Raw genomic sequence first — 18,212 nt, 5'->3', positions numbered from 1 at the left:
AGTATCTATAGGAGAGAGCTATGCTTGAAATTGAACAACCGCAGTGTTACTGAACTGGGTATAAACCTGAAATTTTGCTTTTTACCAGCAGCAACACTGAGGATTCTGGCCAGAGCTTGTGCAGCAAAGAATCCAGATGCAGAGTGACTTTATCAGAAGCATTGTTAGCGTGCGCAGCATTAAGTTCGTGCATCTCCCTCAGCTCCGCAAGCTGCATCTGTAAGTTCTGAAAACCTCAGCATAAGAGCTTTCCTCATCTGACTCTCATTGCCATAATAACTGAGGTTTGTCTTGGCCTTACTGCTGAGCTGGTTTCTGAGCAAATATTTGGCTTAAATTTTAAAAGTTTTGAAAGCATTCTGCAGCCAGTGGTCTGGTAGAGTTGGATGCGCAGGCACTGAATTTCTGTGTGGATGGGCACAGCGCGTTCCCAGCATGGGGGGGAAGCAAACTCTGTGCTTTCCAAGAAACCCTGCTCTCACTTCTGATCCATCAAGGTACATACAACCTGCTCGCTACCTTGACAGGGAAGCAGGATCCCAAATGTCACAGAGGTTGTGAATCATCTCTGCAGCTAAAGATTCACCGTTCACCCACCACATGCAGCGCAAGAAGATAAATGGCTAATGCACAGTGTGGTCCCTTTCCCCATTCACAATCCTTCAGTAACTCATGGAAAAGCCTTGGCTGTGCTAATCTTTAGTAGCTGCATGAATAAGTATTCAGAAACAATGAGGGCCTCAAAAATGTGTTTTTACTGAAGCTCTAAATACTAACTTTTGGGGGGGTGTCTGAGCCGAAATGTATTTTACAAAAATTTTTACTTTCTTTACATTGGGACAAAGGAAATTCTTAGTTCCCTCAGGCTATGGAGTTGTGTGAGTTCTCAATCTCTTAATACTCAGGGTCGTGTAGTCATCTTCAGAAACGGCGAGGCACTAACCGCCTGCTTGGAACACGTCAGGTTCCTGCTCTGCAAGATTCCATGCTTGACCTCGGGCAAGTCTTTGCTGCTGCACAGTACCCTGAGGTGCAGATAACAGCCCCACCTGAACCTCCAAGACTGATGTGGGATTAAATGCTCAGGGAGACTGAGGCACTTGGCTGCTCCGGCGAGAGGTGAGGGCATATGTAACAGTGCGTAAGTTAAAATCTTTTTCTAACACTGCTGACTCTTACTAGCCATACGAACGGCGGATGCTCTTCATGCTGTTACGCAGTTCTGCAACTGAAACTCAGTGTTCTTCCAGCACGGTGTTTGCTAGCAGAATTTTTCTTTCAAGCCAGTACTGCTTTACTGGAGAAGAGCTCCTGGCTGAAGTTTTTGAGCCCCGTTCCAAGGCAGGTTTTTACTTCAAGACTCACTTCTCAATCAGTCTTTCTGCAGATGTGTTCTCGTCTACAGACTCCCACAGAAACTTGTTCAGGGGACTTGAGACACTGATAACTTTAGGAGTGTGTTGCTACCAGTTTCTCATTTCGTGCTGTGGTCTACAGCTTAAACCACAAACAGAGGTGCCTTTGCAGCACTCCTTGGAGCTCCCAACGTTGATTTCAGAGCGCTCACACACGTTGCAGCTAACAGCTGAGATGAGCCAGTATCTCGGACCGCTGCAGTTGACTGCTTTGGTCCACAGGAGTTACAGCTCTGTACCCTTGCTTCCTGCTCTTTCTCTTCCTCCTAGTTCCAGCTTTCCTTTGTAATTCTATCTGTAACTTCCTTTCATGTTACTCCTTATTCTATCCTTCTCCTGGTACCTGAACAAATGTTGTACTTTGTCCACTCTCTGCAGAAGGCATGTGTTTTCTCCAGGGTGGAGCTTGGTGGAAACTGAAAAAGAAGATTTTCATGAAGTTGTGCACGGACTCATTGGTCATATTTATTCCGAGTTGTTTAAAAGCTCCAGGCCAGCTTTAATCGGAAAATACATGAAACTTATAAAATGTCACAAGCGTGATTATGAACTAGGGAAAAGAAATTCAGATTAAACCATTTTCAGTATTAAAAGTGCAAGAAGTTTCTGAAACCTTTCAAATGCTTTGGATATCTCCTAGGAGTATTTTATACTGGCTGGCAATAGAATTACCCCCTCCCTGCCATTTGCTTGTGAAACTAGATTGCACAGTTCCTTTTCCTCTGTCTGCTCAGAACTGTTCAGCCGAGGACACCCCACCTCGGGAGCACTGAGTAGCCAGCGCTCAGTGACCAGACAGAAGAGTGCAGCTATTTCTGAAAACCTGAGAATTTCTGAGTAAGCTTTTTAAAAAGTCCTGAATTGACTTCATGTCTGCAGCCTGGAGATGCCTTAAAGAACCGAACAGCGTAAGACAAACTGACCCTGACGTGCTCAAGCTGAGGTACCCAAGATCAGTATGATTCTGAAAACAGTTGTCTTTCTCAGCATCACAGCCCCTTACTGGGTAGCTCCCAAGTACACAAGAAGTTTGCAGGTCACTTGCCAAGTTTCATGGAAGAGGGAGTTGATGTTTACTTTTATCTGAGTTTGTAAACTCCCTGATCAGAATTTCCTAAGCAGAGAAGCCCTCCCTGCTCTCTCACAGCATCTCATTTTTCATTCTGCTCCTGAAGACAGCCCTTGACAAATGACAGCTCTTCTAGCGTTAAGCATCCCTAATGAAACATTCCAAGGGCGTGATGCTGGCTTCTGGATTCCTTTTTCTGCCCCCTCCCCCAATTTTTTTTCATTACATAAAGCTGACAACTGCAGATCTGTCCTCTGTTGATTATAGACAGTTAAAGAAAAGAGTGCATGTCCATCCCAGCTTGTTTCACTGCTGCTTTTCCTCCGCCAGCCCAACTTTCAGCTGCAGTAATATGATACCACTTGGCAGAGGCTGAGAGAATCTCTGGCACATTTTAAAGAGGCTTAATGTAAAGTCTACATTTTTTTTATTTTTTTAGAGTTTTTTGAAACTCTAGTGGTTCTGCACAACTTTGGCAGTAACTGCAGGGCTACTCACAAATGCTCCAAATGCAACTGTGAGCAAGCGGATTACCAATGCATTCTGTGAAGAGAATGTCTTAGTGTCTGTCACATCTCCCTCTAAAAAGTATTAAAGAACGACATGGATCAAGTAGAAGAACTTTCTGCAAACAGAAGGAAGAGCTTCCTCTCAGTTGACAAGAAAAAGAGCAATGGCTGTAGAACCATTGTGGGATTTTTATGCATATTCCCTGTGGTGGCTTTGCTGGCTATTGCGGGAGATCCAGCTGGAGCTGCAGTTCAGAAAAGTCAGGTAGGAGAAAGGATCTAATTCTCAAATGCTTGAAATGGGAGTGGGGATATCAAATACATGTGCTTGTGTATTCTTTTTAGAAGACAGATACGTTCACGAAGCAATCTAAACAATATAGAAATAACTGTTAAGGCAACAGGATCTGTTTATGGCTGAGTCCCTTTTTGCAAAGGATCCTAAAAGGTAATTATGTATCCAGTTAGAATGAGATTATTAGAGATGTGTATGCAGCTTGCAGACAACCAAATGGTGAATGCACAAAAGATCTGGGTCATTCTCCCTTGGTACCCCTGCTTTCCCAGCCTAGTATGATGTGGCATGCATATATTCTGATTTCTGTAGCAGCTGAGCTTTCCTAGGAACTCCAGAGGGCTCGTGGTGAGAGAGCTAAACTGGGAGTTAATGCTGGACCTACACAAACAATTAGCTGATATTAACTCTCTTTCAAGGTCCCTCCGTTACGCTGGGACAGACTGGTATTCGGGGGGAACTGTAGCAAGGCTCTGGGACTCTTAGAAGCTGATCTTAATTTTTGCCTTTTTGCTTAATTTTAGCTTTCAATTTTATAAAAAACAATCTTCTCTAAGTGGTCTCATCCTCTCCTGTTGTTTGTGTTTATGAAGATCCTGGCAATAGCACCCCTTGTTTGCACTACATGCTCAGGGCTCTTATTAATAGGTGCTAAGTCACAGAGTTCTGTTACTGTTTAGTTTGAGAGGGGAACTGCATGACTGGGAGAGAGGGAGGGGGGTGAATTACATTCATTACAACTAGTGAAGTAAATTAATGGTGGTCTGACTGCACAGGGTGAATAATGCAGAGCAGGGACGTTGGCCAGTGCCCGCCTTTATCCTTCCATAGTTGGTGTCTGTTGTAGTTGTTGAGAGTTCAAACACATGTCCTCCTAGTACCTCCCAAGCTTTCTGAATGTTTGAGACCTTAACCCACACTCAGATGGGTTTCCTCCTGGGAGGGGCTGACCTCTTCTCTGGTTCTGAGTATTCCCATAGTCTTGGTTCTTTGGCATCCGGACAGAACCTTTCATCCAAATTTACTGTGAAATTTTTAACTAGGTCATGCCATTTCTGTCAGAATCCTACCTCTGAGCCACAGCGTATGTGTGGTACCCCACCCTTCTCCAATTAATTTTGCAACATGTTCTTAATTAAAAGCATCCTGTTGGCACCAGTGGTAGGTAGAACAAAGACTAGAGTAGAACAGAGGCTGAGTGGAACGTTTGAGCAAGAGAACTCAGCCTTCTGCACCTGTCTTGATCTAGGTACTGGGTCAGATACAGGTTTCAGTGATTGCTGATGGGCCCGAGTCACCCTTACTTTGGTTTGTATTTTGATGATAAGCTGACTAGGGATGCAGATTTATTTCCAAGCCCCCTCTTGCTTGTTCAGCACTTATGACCTTAGGGCTTTAAGCTCAATGGCCGTAGAAAAGACGATAATTTTTCTCCCTTGGGGCTGCAGGAGCTTTCCTTGTAGAAAGAGAAGCCAGCAGGCTGTTTCTGACTCTCTGACTTTCCTTTGCTGATACCCAGGGGGCTTTAAGAAGAGCCTCAGGATTTCACCTGGTGCTGGTATGATTTGGTGGCCCGGTAGCAGAGGAGGCAGATGGGCAGTGCCCGTTGCTCAGCCTCTGCAGCTTCACACACTGAGCTGTATCGTACAGCGGACACGGCGCCTGCTGGGCTGTGACTTAGGCTGGAAAGCAAAGGCATTGCGTGTTTTGCTGGCTTTGTGAAGGGGCGGGAGCATCTATCACAAGGACAGACAGCTACTGAAGAGCGTTAATACCTTCCCTCATCCCACCGTAAGTCAACAGGCCTCCTGAGTCAGAGCCTGTAGAGTGACAGAATTCACAGTACTAGCAATCCTGGGTTATTCTTGACTGATGCCAGAATGAATCAGCCCCAGTAGCAGCAAGGGATCCTACAAAGTCAGGAGGGATTGTCCTACTTCTACCTTACTTGAAAGAACTGCAAAAAAAGGGGAAAATACCTTATTATCCTGTAATTATGAGCTGATCTTCTCCAGGCTTCTCTTACAGCTCCAACAGATCATTGATGCACAGGCTAGCTGATCCTCCACCTTGTCTGTGCTGCTCAGAAGGATGCAAATTCTCCCTTTCACATCAAGGGAAGATGGCATTCTTGGAGTAGAATCGGAGGTAAAAACCACTAGAGGTAAAAGGAGAGGGACAACAGCCAGTGTACTTGCATCACACGTAAAGAAGGGGCTGGGCCTTGAGCTGAGCAAACCAAACAGTATGGGCTCCTCAGCCAGACCCCTTAATACAGCAGAGTGACAGAGGTTAAAAGGGAGAAGGGAGCCTCTGTGTTCTTTCAAGAGCAAATTGGCATCTGAAGGCTCCCAGAAATGTGATCAAATACCCTGACAAAGGCTTGCAGCTTAGAAGGATGAGAGGAAACAGCCTTACGTTGTGCCAGGGGAGGTTTAGATTGGACATTAGGAAAAATTCCTTCAGCAAAAGGGTTGTCAGGCACTGGGACAGGCTGCCCAGGGAAGGGGTGGAGTCACCATCCCGGGAGGTGTTTAAAGACGTGTAGATGTGGCACTTAGGGACGTGGGTTAGTGGTGGACTTAGCTGTGCTGGGTTAATGGTTGGACTCTTAAGGTCTTAAAAGTCTTTTCCAACCTAACTGATTCTATCTCTCTGTCTCACAGGTGATGTTCTATGGCCATTGCATTCCTTACATTCAAAGACTCTGCTGATTTCAAATTGTGAGCCAGACCCACAGCTGAGCTGGAGGAAAGACTGTCCTTCCAGGAAAGAAAGATACTGAGATTAGAACAAGGTGGAAGCTAGTATGGCTCATGGGCATGAGCAAATGAGACTGGTTTCCTGTGAGGACAGAGTCCCTGAGCCTGTTACCAGGCATGACTAGCTGTAGCCATGGAGAGGTGCCAGTGCTTTGGGCAGGAGCTGGCAGCTGTTGCTTCGGGCTTCTTGGCTTGCCTTGCCATTGGCTTGCTGTAGGACCAGGGATGTGCTGTTTTGACTCTCAGAGCCTCAGCTCTTCCATGAGTAAAATGAAGACAGCTCTTGCTTTCTGCAGGATGTGCTGTCAGGCTGAACAAACTCGTACTGGTGCAGCTTTTGTAACGTTGCCACTATACATACCACTGATAAGTGTCTTGGTGCCTCTGGAGCAAAGATGACCCGGATATATCCAGTGTCTTAGGGGTGACAGAGCGGGTGGACTTCCAGAGAACGTGTTGGGTCCCATTCTTTTACCTCCACTACTCGGGACTAAAAGGCTTTTACAGTGTGAGTCAGACCTGTCATGAAATTTGATGTCTTTTACTGTGTGATGGCTTTAAATGCACTCCAGGGTTTCCAGGGCTCCTATTTACTTTGAAGGCATTTCAGCTCCACAGTGCAGCTTTATAAAGAGCTCTCTGCACAAAGCGTTGCCTGTTTTTCTCATTTGTCCAATATTTCATTTCTTCTGTGGTGAGGCTGGAGAGCAATAGCAAAGTGAGAAGGAAATGAAAACTTTCCAGGAAGAGCTGCAGCACTCGCTGTAGCCAGGAGCCTACTGAGGCCTCATTTCTGCTGGGTCTGTGCTGCACTCCAAGAGGAGTGGAGCGGCTGCAGTGCCCTGTTCTGGAATTCAGGGAGCCTACAGCACCGATCCTCGGTGACCCAGTGTTGAGGGGTGCTGTTCCCTTCCTTTCCTTGCCTGTCTGATCTCAGACATGCCCCAAGAGCTCCTCATGGTACAGCCCCTCCTCTGCTGTCCTGGCTTTGTTCCGCACTCTCGGAAGAGCCGTGCTTTGCAAAGCGCTGCCCAGCTGATGCGCTAGTCTTGGCTCCTGGACACCCCCAAGGGAGCACCAGCTCCCCAGATGCCCCTGTTCACTGTTACACTGTTTACTCCTGCGGTCTCTCCCATCTCTTTCAACCTCCTATTTTGTCTTTTAAGGAAGATGCCACATCACCTGGTCTTCGTGAAGCGAGCGCCTCTGCTTTGCACAGTCCAGCTTTCCCACCTCAGCCTCCAGCACGGAGAAAACGATACACGATCACACCGGGGCACTTGAAATGGGACCACTTCAACCTGACATACAAGTACGGACTTGCGTTAGCCCGAAGGGCTCGCGTTCTCCAAGTGATGCTGGGGTCTGAGTTTTTCCTGCCATGGGTGCAGACATTAACCACGTGAATACTGCTGATCCATTTGCAAGTAAATGGATAGCTGCGAACACCACTCTGAAGCAGGAAGTATTTCTACAAATACTTCACCTCAGCTGCAAAGCATTGTCACTGCATTAGGAGCCAGCAGCGCATGTGGCCGTGTGCTGAGGCTCTGTAGAGTAAAACTAACTTTTTGGGGGCAGATTCTGGTTTCAAACAGATAGGCTTCCCAGAACTAGGGACTTCCGTCAGAAAGTAGTGAATTGAATATGGACTCTGTCGTGCTGGTATTTTCAAGAGTTCCATATGAACCTAAATCATCACTGAGGGGAAATTGCTGTTGAAAGGTTCTGTGATTTCAGGAGGACAGAGCTCTGTTAGCACTGAGTGCTTTTAGGAATCTCTTTCTCCCTGTTGTCTTCGGGAAAGGATTGCCAACTCTTAGATTGCTAACAAACAAACAATAAAAAGCCCTTGGCAATTCTGGGGTGAGCGAACGTCAACCCGAATATTTTCAGACGTTTCTGCCAAGGAGAAGTGGCTGTCCAGATTACTGATTTCCAGCTGGGTTTACCACTGCTCAGAACCAGCAGGATTTCAGCAGTACCACACAGCTGTAGTGCTCTGGTTTTGATACAATGGAGCAGTGTAACTGTGTAGTGCTGTATTACTTCCAGCAAGGAGGCTGTTCAGGGCCAAAGTTGATGGAGTCCGATGGATTTTCATGCTGAACTGTTTCTCCCTGCTGTCTGGCTTTACCATGACTGCTGGCGTAAGGCAATGTCCGTCCTGGTTGGTGTCCAGCCTTGGAGCAGCTCTCTTCTTACTTTACCAGTGGCTGAACAGCCCCTGAAACTGTCCAGTGTGATGAGCTGTGGTGGCAGCATCCTAGAAGATGCTTTTTCTCTCTGGGAAGGTATTAATGGCATTGTTGAATGTTTTTTGGGAGAGCTAAACTGAGTTCAGCCAGAACAGGGTTCAGGGAATCCCCTTGGAAACCATTTTGTAAGATGAGCACTGGCAGGTAGAATCAGACTGTCAACGGGAAACCTCAGAGTAGCAGGAGTCCTCGAGGTTTGACTGAAGAAAGGCCCGTTGGTCACTCCTGGTTGAGAGTTTGCACCTTCCTGGAGACACAGGAGCCAAACCAGGATTTTTCAGTCTCTTATGTGATAACAAATGTTCTTTTAACGTGGCTGCTAACTCCAGCCACTCCTGAGTGTGAAGTACAGAGCAAGCCCCAGGCCTGACCTCTCAAGCGCTGCAGTTGCTGACTGTTAAACCACAGTGGCTTAATGGCAGCTGACACTGGATCCCTGAAAACACTGGAAAGTGGCCTCTGGCAGCAGCAGTGTGTGCTGCAGCTTTTCCTTGGTGCTGGGCTGAGGGTGTCATTGTGGAGCTGTGAGGGTCCCTCTCGCTCTGGAGAACCGACCAGACCCTGGCTGTGATGGGTGGGAGAGTTTTCTGTTCCCACCACAGAGGCAAGGAAAGTGTTCTGAGCGATGTTGGCAGTGGGTTTGCCTGAGGTAAGGCCTGAGGAGGGCAAGCGGGGTGGGCAGGACAGCAGCAGTTGTGTCTGTGAGACCTCTGCGCTATCCCCTTTCTCCTCGACAGAAGCAGGAGGGGGAGTGTCTCAAGGTCACCAAATGCAGGCCGGGAGGATTAATTTGTGAGGTGTGGGTGATGCTGCAGTCACCTCTGTTCTCTAGGTAGCTGTTACACCGCCAGTTACGCAGAAGTCTCGTCGTAACCGTCCCTGGCCTTACGTGCTGGCAGGGTGGTGGGGGTGAGGCTGTGCTGAGGGGCACATGTTGGTCCTGGTGGACAGCAGGGCTTCCTTCTGCCTCTGAGACAACGAGTGGGTGGCATCAACCCGACTCCTTCACACTGAGCAGAGAACGTACCTCCCTTTACGCTCATCCCAAACAGGCTAAGCCTCATGGTAGTCTTAACTGCCCAGGTTTACACTCATTAACAGCCTGGCTTGATACGAAACCTTCTGCTCCCTTTAGGATGTGCTGGGACGAAGGGAGAACATAAACAGCATAGCTAAAAAACAACCAGAGGGGATAGCAGAATATACACAACTTTTCCCAATTGCTACACTTCAGGCAGTTTCCTGAATGCAGATCTTCTTTTGGGACAAGGTAAGTTTCTAGGAGCCATCTGTACGTTTCCATGGTACGAACAGGGGTTCTGCCATCCTGCACCAGTAGTTTTCTTACAGTTCAGCTGTATCTATACCTGTGGCCTAAACAAAAATCTCTCTCGAGTCTCTCTCCCAAGTGATGGAACGTTTTTCAAAGGAAATACTGTCAAACCTTTGATATTCTTCGGAACTCTCTTTCCAAAGTTCTGCCGGAGAGTATTATAATTCAGTGTGAGCACATACGTTGTAGTCTAAGTGTTAGGAGTAGGAGCTACCTGCTGCTGAAATGCAGTTGTTTCCTCTTCTAGCAACACTGCACAACAGACTGGGAGATATGAGGATAAAATTAGTTTTCCAAGAGAAACTTGTCTAAAATGATGTGCTTGAGGAGGGACAAAAGCAGTAGTCCGGAACACGTGATTGTAAAGAATATCAGTAATATATCAGTCCTTGTGGGGGTTTTCTTCAATATTCTTAATGTCCAGTTCAAGCTACTCCTGTTTTGAACCTATTAGAGTGAATGGAAAGACTCGATTGTCTGATGCAGCCTTGAGAGCCTTCAGCTGATGTTTGAGAAGGGAACTTCTCCTGAAGTTGCTCTGTGTCCCTACAGAATCCTGTCCTTCCCAAGAAACCTCATAAACGCCAGGGACACACGCAAGGGCCTAGCGGCTGCGTTCCGAATGTGGAGTGAAGTCTCACCGTTCAGCTTCAGGGAAGTGCCACGCCACGTAGCTAGCGACTTGAAAATAGGTAAGACTGTGTGGGCTCCTGCGCTGACAGGACGCTGTTGTGGGCATTAACTCCACGAGGGACTTGTAGAGTTTCCGTGTGTAAACCAGGAGTTGGGAGGCAGGAGATTGTCCTCCTTTGCTCTGTGGACTCAGCAGGGGCTCCTGGCATTGGGGCATCGTTTGCCTTTAGGTCAGGTAGAGAAACTACTTTTAGGGAGATGTTAATATCCTAATTAATGCTTTCTGTGAATTGCAGTTGGGAAGCTTTAGGTATTTGACAAGAATTAACCCTCAGTCTGCCACTGGGACAGGATTATCTCTGTTCCACAGATGGGGAGTATTGAAAAGTGAAATGCCATATCCAAGGTCACACAGAGCCAAAGAGCAGGTGACGGCTTCCAGCTCATTTATGGTTTTAGTCTCCCTTTTGTTGATCCTGTCGAAGCACCATCATTTCTCTGTCCTCTCTCTCCTCCCTTTCCTTCTGCCCCTGTATTGCTGTACAGAAGTTACTTCCTGAGTTTCTCAGGCCTAGAAAAATGTTGGTGCCGAGGCATTATCTGCTGTCTCAACCCCAGATGTAAATTCTTCCTGGGATTTATGGTCTGTGTGAAACAATTATTTCCTGTGCAGACGGCAGCAATAGTGAGAGAACCATTTGTTTCGCAACGTGCTCTTCACTCGTGTTGTGTGACGCTACTCAGCAGCACATGATCTGCCTCCCCAGGGGCTGTCCTGCTGCCGTGTGTGAGCTCGGGGGGGCCTGGTGCTAGGGGATGCAGGGGACGCTGCCATGCTGTCACCATGCTAGCAAAAAGACAGCAGCAGCTCTGACTCCAAGGCCATCTGTTTATTTACATTTCAAATGGAACAATTACATCCTGGGGTTATCTTGCTGTTCAGCTTCTCTCCAAAAAAAGTAATTTCCATGTGATGTTGCAAAGAGAGCTCAGCATTCCCTTCTGAAAAGTGGACTCATTTGTGTCTGTTGGAAAGAGCTCTAAATCCAGGGTCATCACAGGGCTGAGTGTAGTTTGCATCACGTAGCCATCAGTCCTGACAATTGCTTTGCATTTATTTTTCCTTCTGTGGTTCTGTAGGTTGGAAAACATGTGGGATAGCATCAGAGATTTTTTTAGTAAACCCCAAGTTTACAGATGTCCATGTCCTGGGTGGGCTTACCCTGCTAGATACACTCAATCTGCTTCTCTTTTCACAGGCTTCTACTCTATCAATCACACAGACTGTCTGGAGTCGCTCATTCACCACTGCTTTGATGGAACAACAGGGGAACTTGCCCATGCCTTCTTCCCACCCAACGGGGAAATCCATTTTGATGACCATGAATATTGGATATTGGGGAATACCCGGTTCAGCTGGAAAAAAGGTAACACTTGGGGAGCACGTAATAAATGCCTGTAGGATTTTAGATTTTAGTAGTTCTTCTGGGATTTATCTAGTGTGGGAAAGAGACACCAAAACCAGTTGAGATTTTCTGTTGTTTTGGAAGTTGTTGGTCTTGCTGTCGTGTGACCGAGCTGCTCTAAGGAACCGTGTTTGGTGCCATTTCTGGATAGTTCAGTGGACTTACTTGATAGTGCAGCCACGTACTCAATTACACCTGGCTTCTGCCCAGGCAGGTGCGTCTCTGAGCAGGGCCATGATCTATTACCTGAACTTGCTGGCATGGCTGTTTATGGCTTTGTTTTCCTGGGTCTGTAGTCACTTTTGGGTTTGTGGGCACCTAAAAATGTCTGTGTTACTTACAGCTTGGTGGTTTTTTTTCTTCTTGACTTAAGCAATATCAAAACTGACTTTAAATTAAAAGCAGATGGTCTCTGACTAACTAGCAAATTCAGTTCATATTATATGACCAACTCAGTACTTTTTTTTGAAAGTAAGAAATTTTGCTTTTCACCAAATAAAAAGAGAGGAGAGATTTTAGGCGATGTAGAGGGACTTCTCCTATCCTCCTTGTTTTCCAGAGCACAGCAACAGATAAGATGTGGGGACAAAGACCTAGGAGAGATGATTTTTAAGGCACGAATGTTAGTATGTATTAAGAAAAGAACTGGTCGGATTACATTTTGTAAAATACTCAGCTTTGAAAAGATGCCATTCTCCATCAAAATTCTAAAGTCCGGGATAACAACAATCAGCGAGTTTGTCCGGTAACAAACCTATGCCTCAAAGTTAGAGAGTTATCAGGGAACTTTTCCCAGCCTGTGTTTTTCTGCAGGCAGTTGTTGAAACAAGTGTAGACACTTGCAAAACTTGATTCTTAGTGAAGTTTTACCAAGATTATGGAATAAATGGGTGTCCTGAGTGCCAGTTCTGCCACCATCTCATGGCAGTGTAACTCCATTCTTTTATATGGAAACGCTCCTGCGGTTGATCCGTGTGCAATTCAGTCAGCTGTGAGAGTAATAATGCTTCTGCCTTCAGAGGGCCAGTGCGAGATGATTACTACTCGTTCACAATGTTTGCTTCTCTTTCCAAAGCTGAATTAGCCTTCTTCATCGGCATAAAGGATGGGAACAAAGTAGAACAAAACCATTGTTCTTCCAAGTCACATCAGAGAGATTTAGCAGTCTTGAAGAGCCCCCAAAAAATCCACCCCCTAGGGATTCCTATTTAATGGACTGATAAATGAAGCACACATGCAGACTACCCCTTTCAGACGCTTTCTTTCCATGAGCAGTTGCATTTAACACAGGAATCGTGTGAGATTCTTGTGACCTGTGCAAGATACCAAGATGGATGTGTCAGTAATAACACCTTGGGTGAGGCACCCTTCAGTTAGAACCCAGCTCGGCTGGAAGCAGGCGTCAGGATGCTACTGAGAAACTTGAGTTTGACCTATAGGCTACGGGGGATGCAGAGGTCAATTGGAGGCTCTTTCAGCCTGGAATATTGCAGCTAGCATTCTCGCTCCCAAACAGACGCTTCCCAGACGTCATTCCACAGCTCAGGGCTGTGGGAACACAGCAGGGAGCTGACAGTATTGCACAGGACACTTGGCTTCATTTCAAACATCGCTCTTACGGAGCGGCCTTCCCGTAGTCCAGCATCGCTGCTCTGGGTCCTGCTGTTTGAAATTAGAACCATGTTGAAGTAATTGGCTTGTCTGTTTGCACCCAAGCAGCTACAGAGATGATGAAAGTGGGGAGAGCTTTGGTAAGACTGTACTGTCCTAGTGTTAAAATATTTCCTCTGGATTTACACCAGGATTAGCAAACGTACTTCGCCACACACTCCCAGGGGTTTTCCCGTTTCTCTTCCAGGCGTCTGGCTCACAGACCTGGTGCATGTGGCAGCTCACGAGATAGGCCACGCCTTAGGCCTCATGCACTCCCTGAACCCCAACGCCCTCATGCACATCAACGCCACTTTGACTGGGAAGAAAACCATCTCTCAAGATGAAGTCTGGGGAATTCACAGACTTTACGGTAAGGAAGGATCCTCTGGGGAGAGGTTTGCCTGAAGGCAGCTGGACCCTGTGGAGCTCTTGTGGTGTTAGATCCTCCTGGTCAGGCAGGACTAGGCTGTAAGCTGGGGAGCAGGAGGCACAGGCACCATGTGTGCTCATGGACTGGCTTGTCACACCCCAGCCCAGACTCTTTGGGCCTTTTGTACCATGGCTTATATTAGAATAAAAGGCCAGTTTTAGCCATGGAGAGCCCTGACTCACACTTACACATCTAGAAGCATCAGGTGCACAAAGGGAAAGGAAAAGCTCACATGCAAATGAAGGGGAAAAGCAAACAGCTGTTAATTACTCTTTTGGCTGGACTCAGATATATTAGTACATGATGCCAAAACCCTCCACAAACCAAATGGGCTCTGGCAAGATTCACTCAAGCTCTGACTCTTCAACTATTACCTAGTGTAGGACTTAGAAATAGCAGCTCTCTGGAATCACTGATGTTCCTGCATGACAGTAGCTCAGTATGTAACCCACTGCTCATACAATACTGGCACCCTGCTCCAGTTATTGTACTCCTGGTGTAGATTCTTTCCTGTCCCAGCTCTGCCATTTCCATGGAACAATCTGATTTGGGTGAAACATCAGTTTGTTTCTCAGAAAGAACAGCCTACCCTGATGCCTCTAAAGCCTTGTCTCCTTCTGTTTCAGGATGTAAAGACAGATTATTTATGTGCCCATCATGGGCACAAAAAGGTTTCTGCGAGAAACGCAGGAAGTTGATGAAAAAGCACTGCCCATCGACCTGCGACTTCTGCTACGGTACCTGACTTCTCCTGGGATTCTTGGTGGGGTTTGCACAGAGGGAAGCAGTAAAAGTTAAGCAGCATTTGCTGCAGGGACAGGCAGGATCGTAATTCCCAGCTAGAGATCAGAGGCTGCTGGTGACAAGCCCCATCCAGCTCTAACGAGCAGCAGAGCAGCACTGGCCTCTGTATCTGAGCCAAGATCAGGGCTTTGGCCTAGGAAGCAGCTTTTCTGTTTCATCATTTGTGGACTAGAACATTAAACTGTCCCATTCTTCTCTAGTTTAACTGACCCAATGATGGGGAGTTTCTGAAAACACGACTGCACGTGCTGCTTCCCTTTTGGCCCCAGCTGGGGAAGGGAGATGCTGACGTGTTAAATGCAGAGAGAAGAGATGCAGTACAGTTCCTGATGCAGTGATGGGACATAAGACAATGACATCTCAAACACAGCTGGACTAGAGCTGCTCTGCAGAAAAGGAGATAAAGTGTGTTAATCACCTTATCTAGTCTCTCAGTTTTATGAATCCAGATAAGGGACTAATGCAGGATCAGGTCAAGTTGCTGCAGCTGTTGAATCTAAGCTAAGAATCAGCTAAGAATCTGCTGACCTTAGGAAGATGTACTGTGTAACAAGTACCTCTTTCTCCAGGACAGAGGTATTTTTTAGAGGAGGTTAATGTAAAGATGCAGTCAGCTAATGACAAACCCATATATTCTAGGGGACTGTTCATATACTACATGTATACTCTTCTCTATGTATGACTTATCTGTCAGTTTTACATGCCACAAAATTGTTATCTTTGCATACGAATGTTACACGTCTATCCAAGAATTGCTCAGTAGGAGGCATTTTTAAATTAACACTTTTAAGGTTCCTTAGGTGATAACATAATTCTGTGAAAGTGTTTTGCAATGGCTAAAGCTTGACAACGAGATAAGTTACCTTTTGCCATTTCTTTCTCTCACCTCTGGTGGATAGAATTCCCATTTCCAACGGTCCCCCCTACGCTGCCCCCACCAAGGACAAAAACCAAGACTGTTTCTGAAGGCAGGAATGTCACCTTCCGCTGTGGACAGAAGATAATTCATAAAAAAGGCAAAGTTTAGTAAGTGCTCTATCATTTTTTCCAGTCCTTTTAGGAGAAGTTGCAGTCTACATACTGAAAAGGACGAGGAAGGATGACAGAACAGTGTAAATAAGAATGCAGTTTATCTCCTGGAGCATGTCACTGTCTCTTTTGGCACCCAGGGTAGGAAGAGAGGTGGCTGGCTAACTGCAAGGAGGGGGGGGCAAATATTGTCCATCACACTGCAGAGCTTTAGCCTGGGAGCAGAGCTATTGGTAACGAGCAAGCTGAGTTGAAAAAGGATAAAATCCAATTCACATATATAGCACAAAGGTGATTCTTACCATCAAATCAAAATCTTCTGCAAAATCTACAGCCTTAAATTTAGACTGAGGTCCAAAATTCCCATTAGCTTTCAGTAAGATTCAAACTCCTAAATTCCTCACAGCAGGGCACTGTCCTGCCTGCATCATCTGCCCGAAATACACAGTAAAACTTAACCTTGTTTTGTTGAAGTCCCATCTGTGCTGTACCCTTATTCAGCAAGACTTATGAGAAAGAACCACTAACACATATTGCATGGTACTAGACCTTTTGTAGTTTAATTTCTATTATTTTTCTTACCACAGCTGGTATAAAGATAAGGAGCTTCTGGAATACTCATATCCAGGTTACTTATCCTTAAACGAAGATCACATGAGCATCATTGCAAATGCAATTAATGAAGGAACTTACACTTGTATAGTAAAGAAAAAAGAAAGAATCTTGACTACTTATTCTTGGAGAATCAGACTGAAGCACTAACAAGGGCCCTGGACTGAGCACTTCACTTACTGCTAGTTCTGTTTCAAGTTCAAAATGTTTCTTTGGCATTTTATATTTAATCTCCAGTAGTGCAACTGAACTTCTCAATCAGCTGCTTCCATACCTTGGGCAACAGAGACTCTGAGACTTGATTACTGGAATGTAAAACTTTCCCAAATTAGTTTTAATGATAAAGACTTTATCAAGTATGTGCTGTACAAAGAATTAAAAAAAAGTTTTTGAAAAAAGTAAAGCGTCAGATTTTGCAGTTAAACTACATGGATGGCTGCGGACTGCAGGAAGACAAGACCATAACCCTCCATCAAACACAGGGATGAACAGATCCACGGCTCAGCTGTGTGGCGATGGAGGCACAGGTATTGTGGAAGGAAAATGACCTGTTATGTTCTCAGTTTTGCTGTCATTTTTTTTTAGATCCTGGTGCATAGCACTAGAAGAACTTATTAAAAAAAGTGTAAGACCTAATATTACTTGTCAGAAGGAGGATGTAGGATCCCAGCAAACCCGAATTACTGCATTCCACATTTCAACATTCAGTTCAAACATCCACAGAACATCTTTTACCCCCCTGCACTGCTTTTCTGTTGTTTATATTTATGACTTGTGTAATCTTACCCCAATAGCCCATGTACCACCATCCGCAGCTCCTCATTCTGTGTCCTTTCAGTGTCTGATGACTCAGCCTCTTGCCTCCTTCAGCAGAGGGGAGGTGGTTCCCCTCCCTGTCTGGCCCCAGCCCCCGAGCGAGGAGGGGAGCAGGCCAGGTCCCCCAGAAGAGCAGGAGCAGTGGCAGGCAGAGCCTGGTGCACTCCAACGTCCACAGCAGGAATCCTGCCACAGTCACTACGATTACCCAGTAGTAAAGCAGCCTACACTGCTCTTTGCTGAGATTCAGCCTCAGTTGTCCTCTTAACCTCTTGAAACAAGTTTCTTCCTAGTTGAAAGCACCAGCAAAACTGCAGTCACAGGCAGAGCTCTGTGCTAGCGCAGAAAGGTGCCATCAGTAAACTTCTCCTCTGTTCTAGGACAGTTTTACCATCACAGTTAGCTGAGCATGTAGCAGAGTATAAAACAAAAATGCATCTTTGCATGGACAGTTAAGCTCAGGATCATAAAAGGCAAGCACTCTGTGCAGAAAGAGACAACTGAGACAAAATAAAAGCTGAGATGCAGTAACCAAACAGTGCTGCACTACTCAGGGAGAGCTGGTATTTCCCTCCTACAAAAAAAAGGAGTTGGTTACATGTATCTCTCATAACCATATTAAATTTCCCTTGCAATCCAGCATTAGGTTTTCCTCGTTTCACTAACACTATCCCAACTTAGATGAAGAATTCTTTTTGCCAGGACCACGGATCTTCCAGTGATGTCTGCGCTGGCTGCATCAATACCAAGGAAGCCAGGAAGGAAATAGTGTCACAGGGTGCAAGATGCACAGCGTGAAATACAAAATATTGGTCATGTAAAAATCCTTTAGAGCTTCACACAGGCCATGGCAAAATGGTTCTCCTTTCCTGTACTCTGTGGGATGTTGCAAAACACCTGCTTTTCAGTGGGTTATTGATCTCCACCTGTGAAGAATCCTGCATCAGTTAAGACTAGTAATAGAACTGTTTGTCCTTCAGTAGGAGGCAAGCCATCAGGCCTAAAGAGTAAATAGTTCTGCATTCCTCCACAGAAAAAAACCCACCCTACTGGTTTCAAAATTTACCACAATTCCAGTACATTCCAGTTCCAAGGCCTTTTACCCAGAAAACTCTTAACATAAATGGA

At 45.9% G+C, this 18,212-nt stretch overlaps 1 protein-coding gene across 1 annotated transcript; it reads left to right on the top strand.

The window, feature by feature from the left end:
- The first annotated feature begins 1,816 nt into the window (after positions 1-1,816).
- MMP23B (matrix metallopeptidase 23B) lies at positions 1,817-16,671 on the top strand. The gene is made up of 8 exons (XM_074848455.1): positions 1,817-3,258; positions 7,217-7,362; positions 10,194-10,333; positions 11,534-11,701; positions 13,599-13,763; positions 14,450-14,560; positions 15,527-15,653; positions 16,244-16,671. Exons 1-8 carry the CDS (start codon positions 3,088-3,090, stop codon positions 16,416-16,418), a joined length of 1,203 nt encoding a protein of 400 aa, XP_074704556.1. The 5' UTR covers positions 1,817-3,087; the 3' UTR covers positions 16,419-16,671.
- Positions 16,672-18,212: the final 1,541 nt, after the last annotated feature.

The sequence above is a fragment of the Strix aluco genome, chromosome 22, assembly GCF_031877795.1.
Source record: "Strix aluco isolate bStrAlu1 chromosome 22, bStrAlu1.hap1, whole genome shotgun sequence".
NCBI lineage: Eukaryota > Metazoa > Chordata > Aves > Strigiformes > Strigidae > Strix > Strix aluco.
The sequence above is the reverse complement of the archived record's forward strand: the minus strand, read 5'-3'. Positions and strand labels throughout refer to the sequence as shown.

Coding starts and splice junctions, on each gene's coding strand:
- MMP23B (XM_074848455.1), top strand. CDS start 3,088: ATGGATCAAGTAGAAGAACTTTCTGCAAACAGAAGGAAGAGCTTCCTC. Junction 14,561..15,526: donor GACCTGCGACTTCTGCTACG/GTACCTGACTTC, acceptor TCTGGTGGATAG/AATTCCCATTTCCAACGGTC. Junction 15,654..16,243: donor CATAAAAAAGGCAAAGTTTA/GTAAGTGCTCTA, acceptor TTCTTACCACAG/CTGGTATAAAGATAAGGAGC.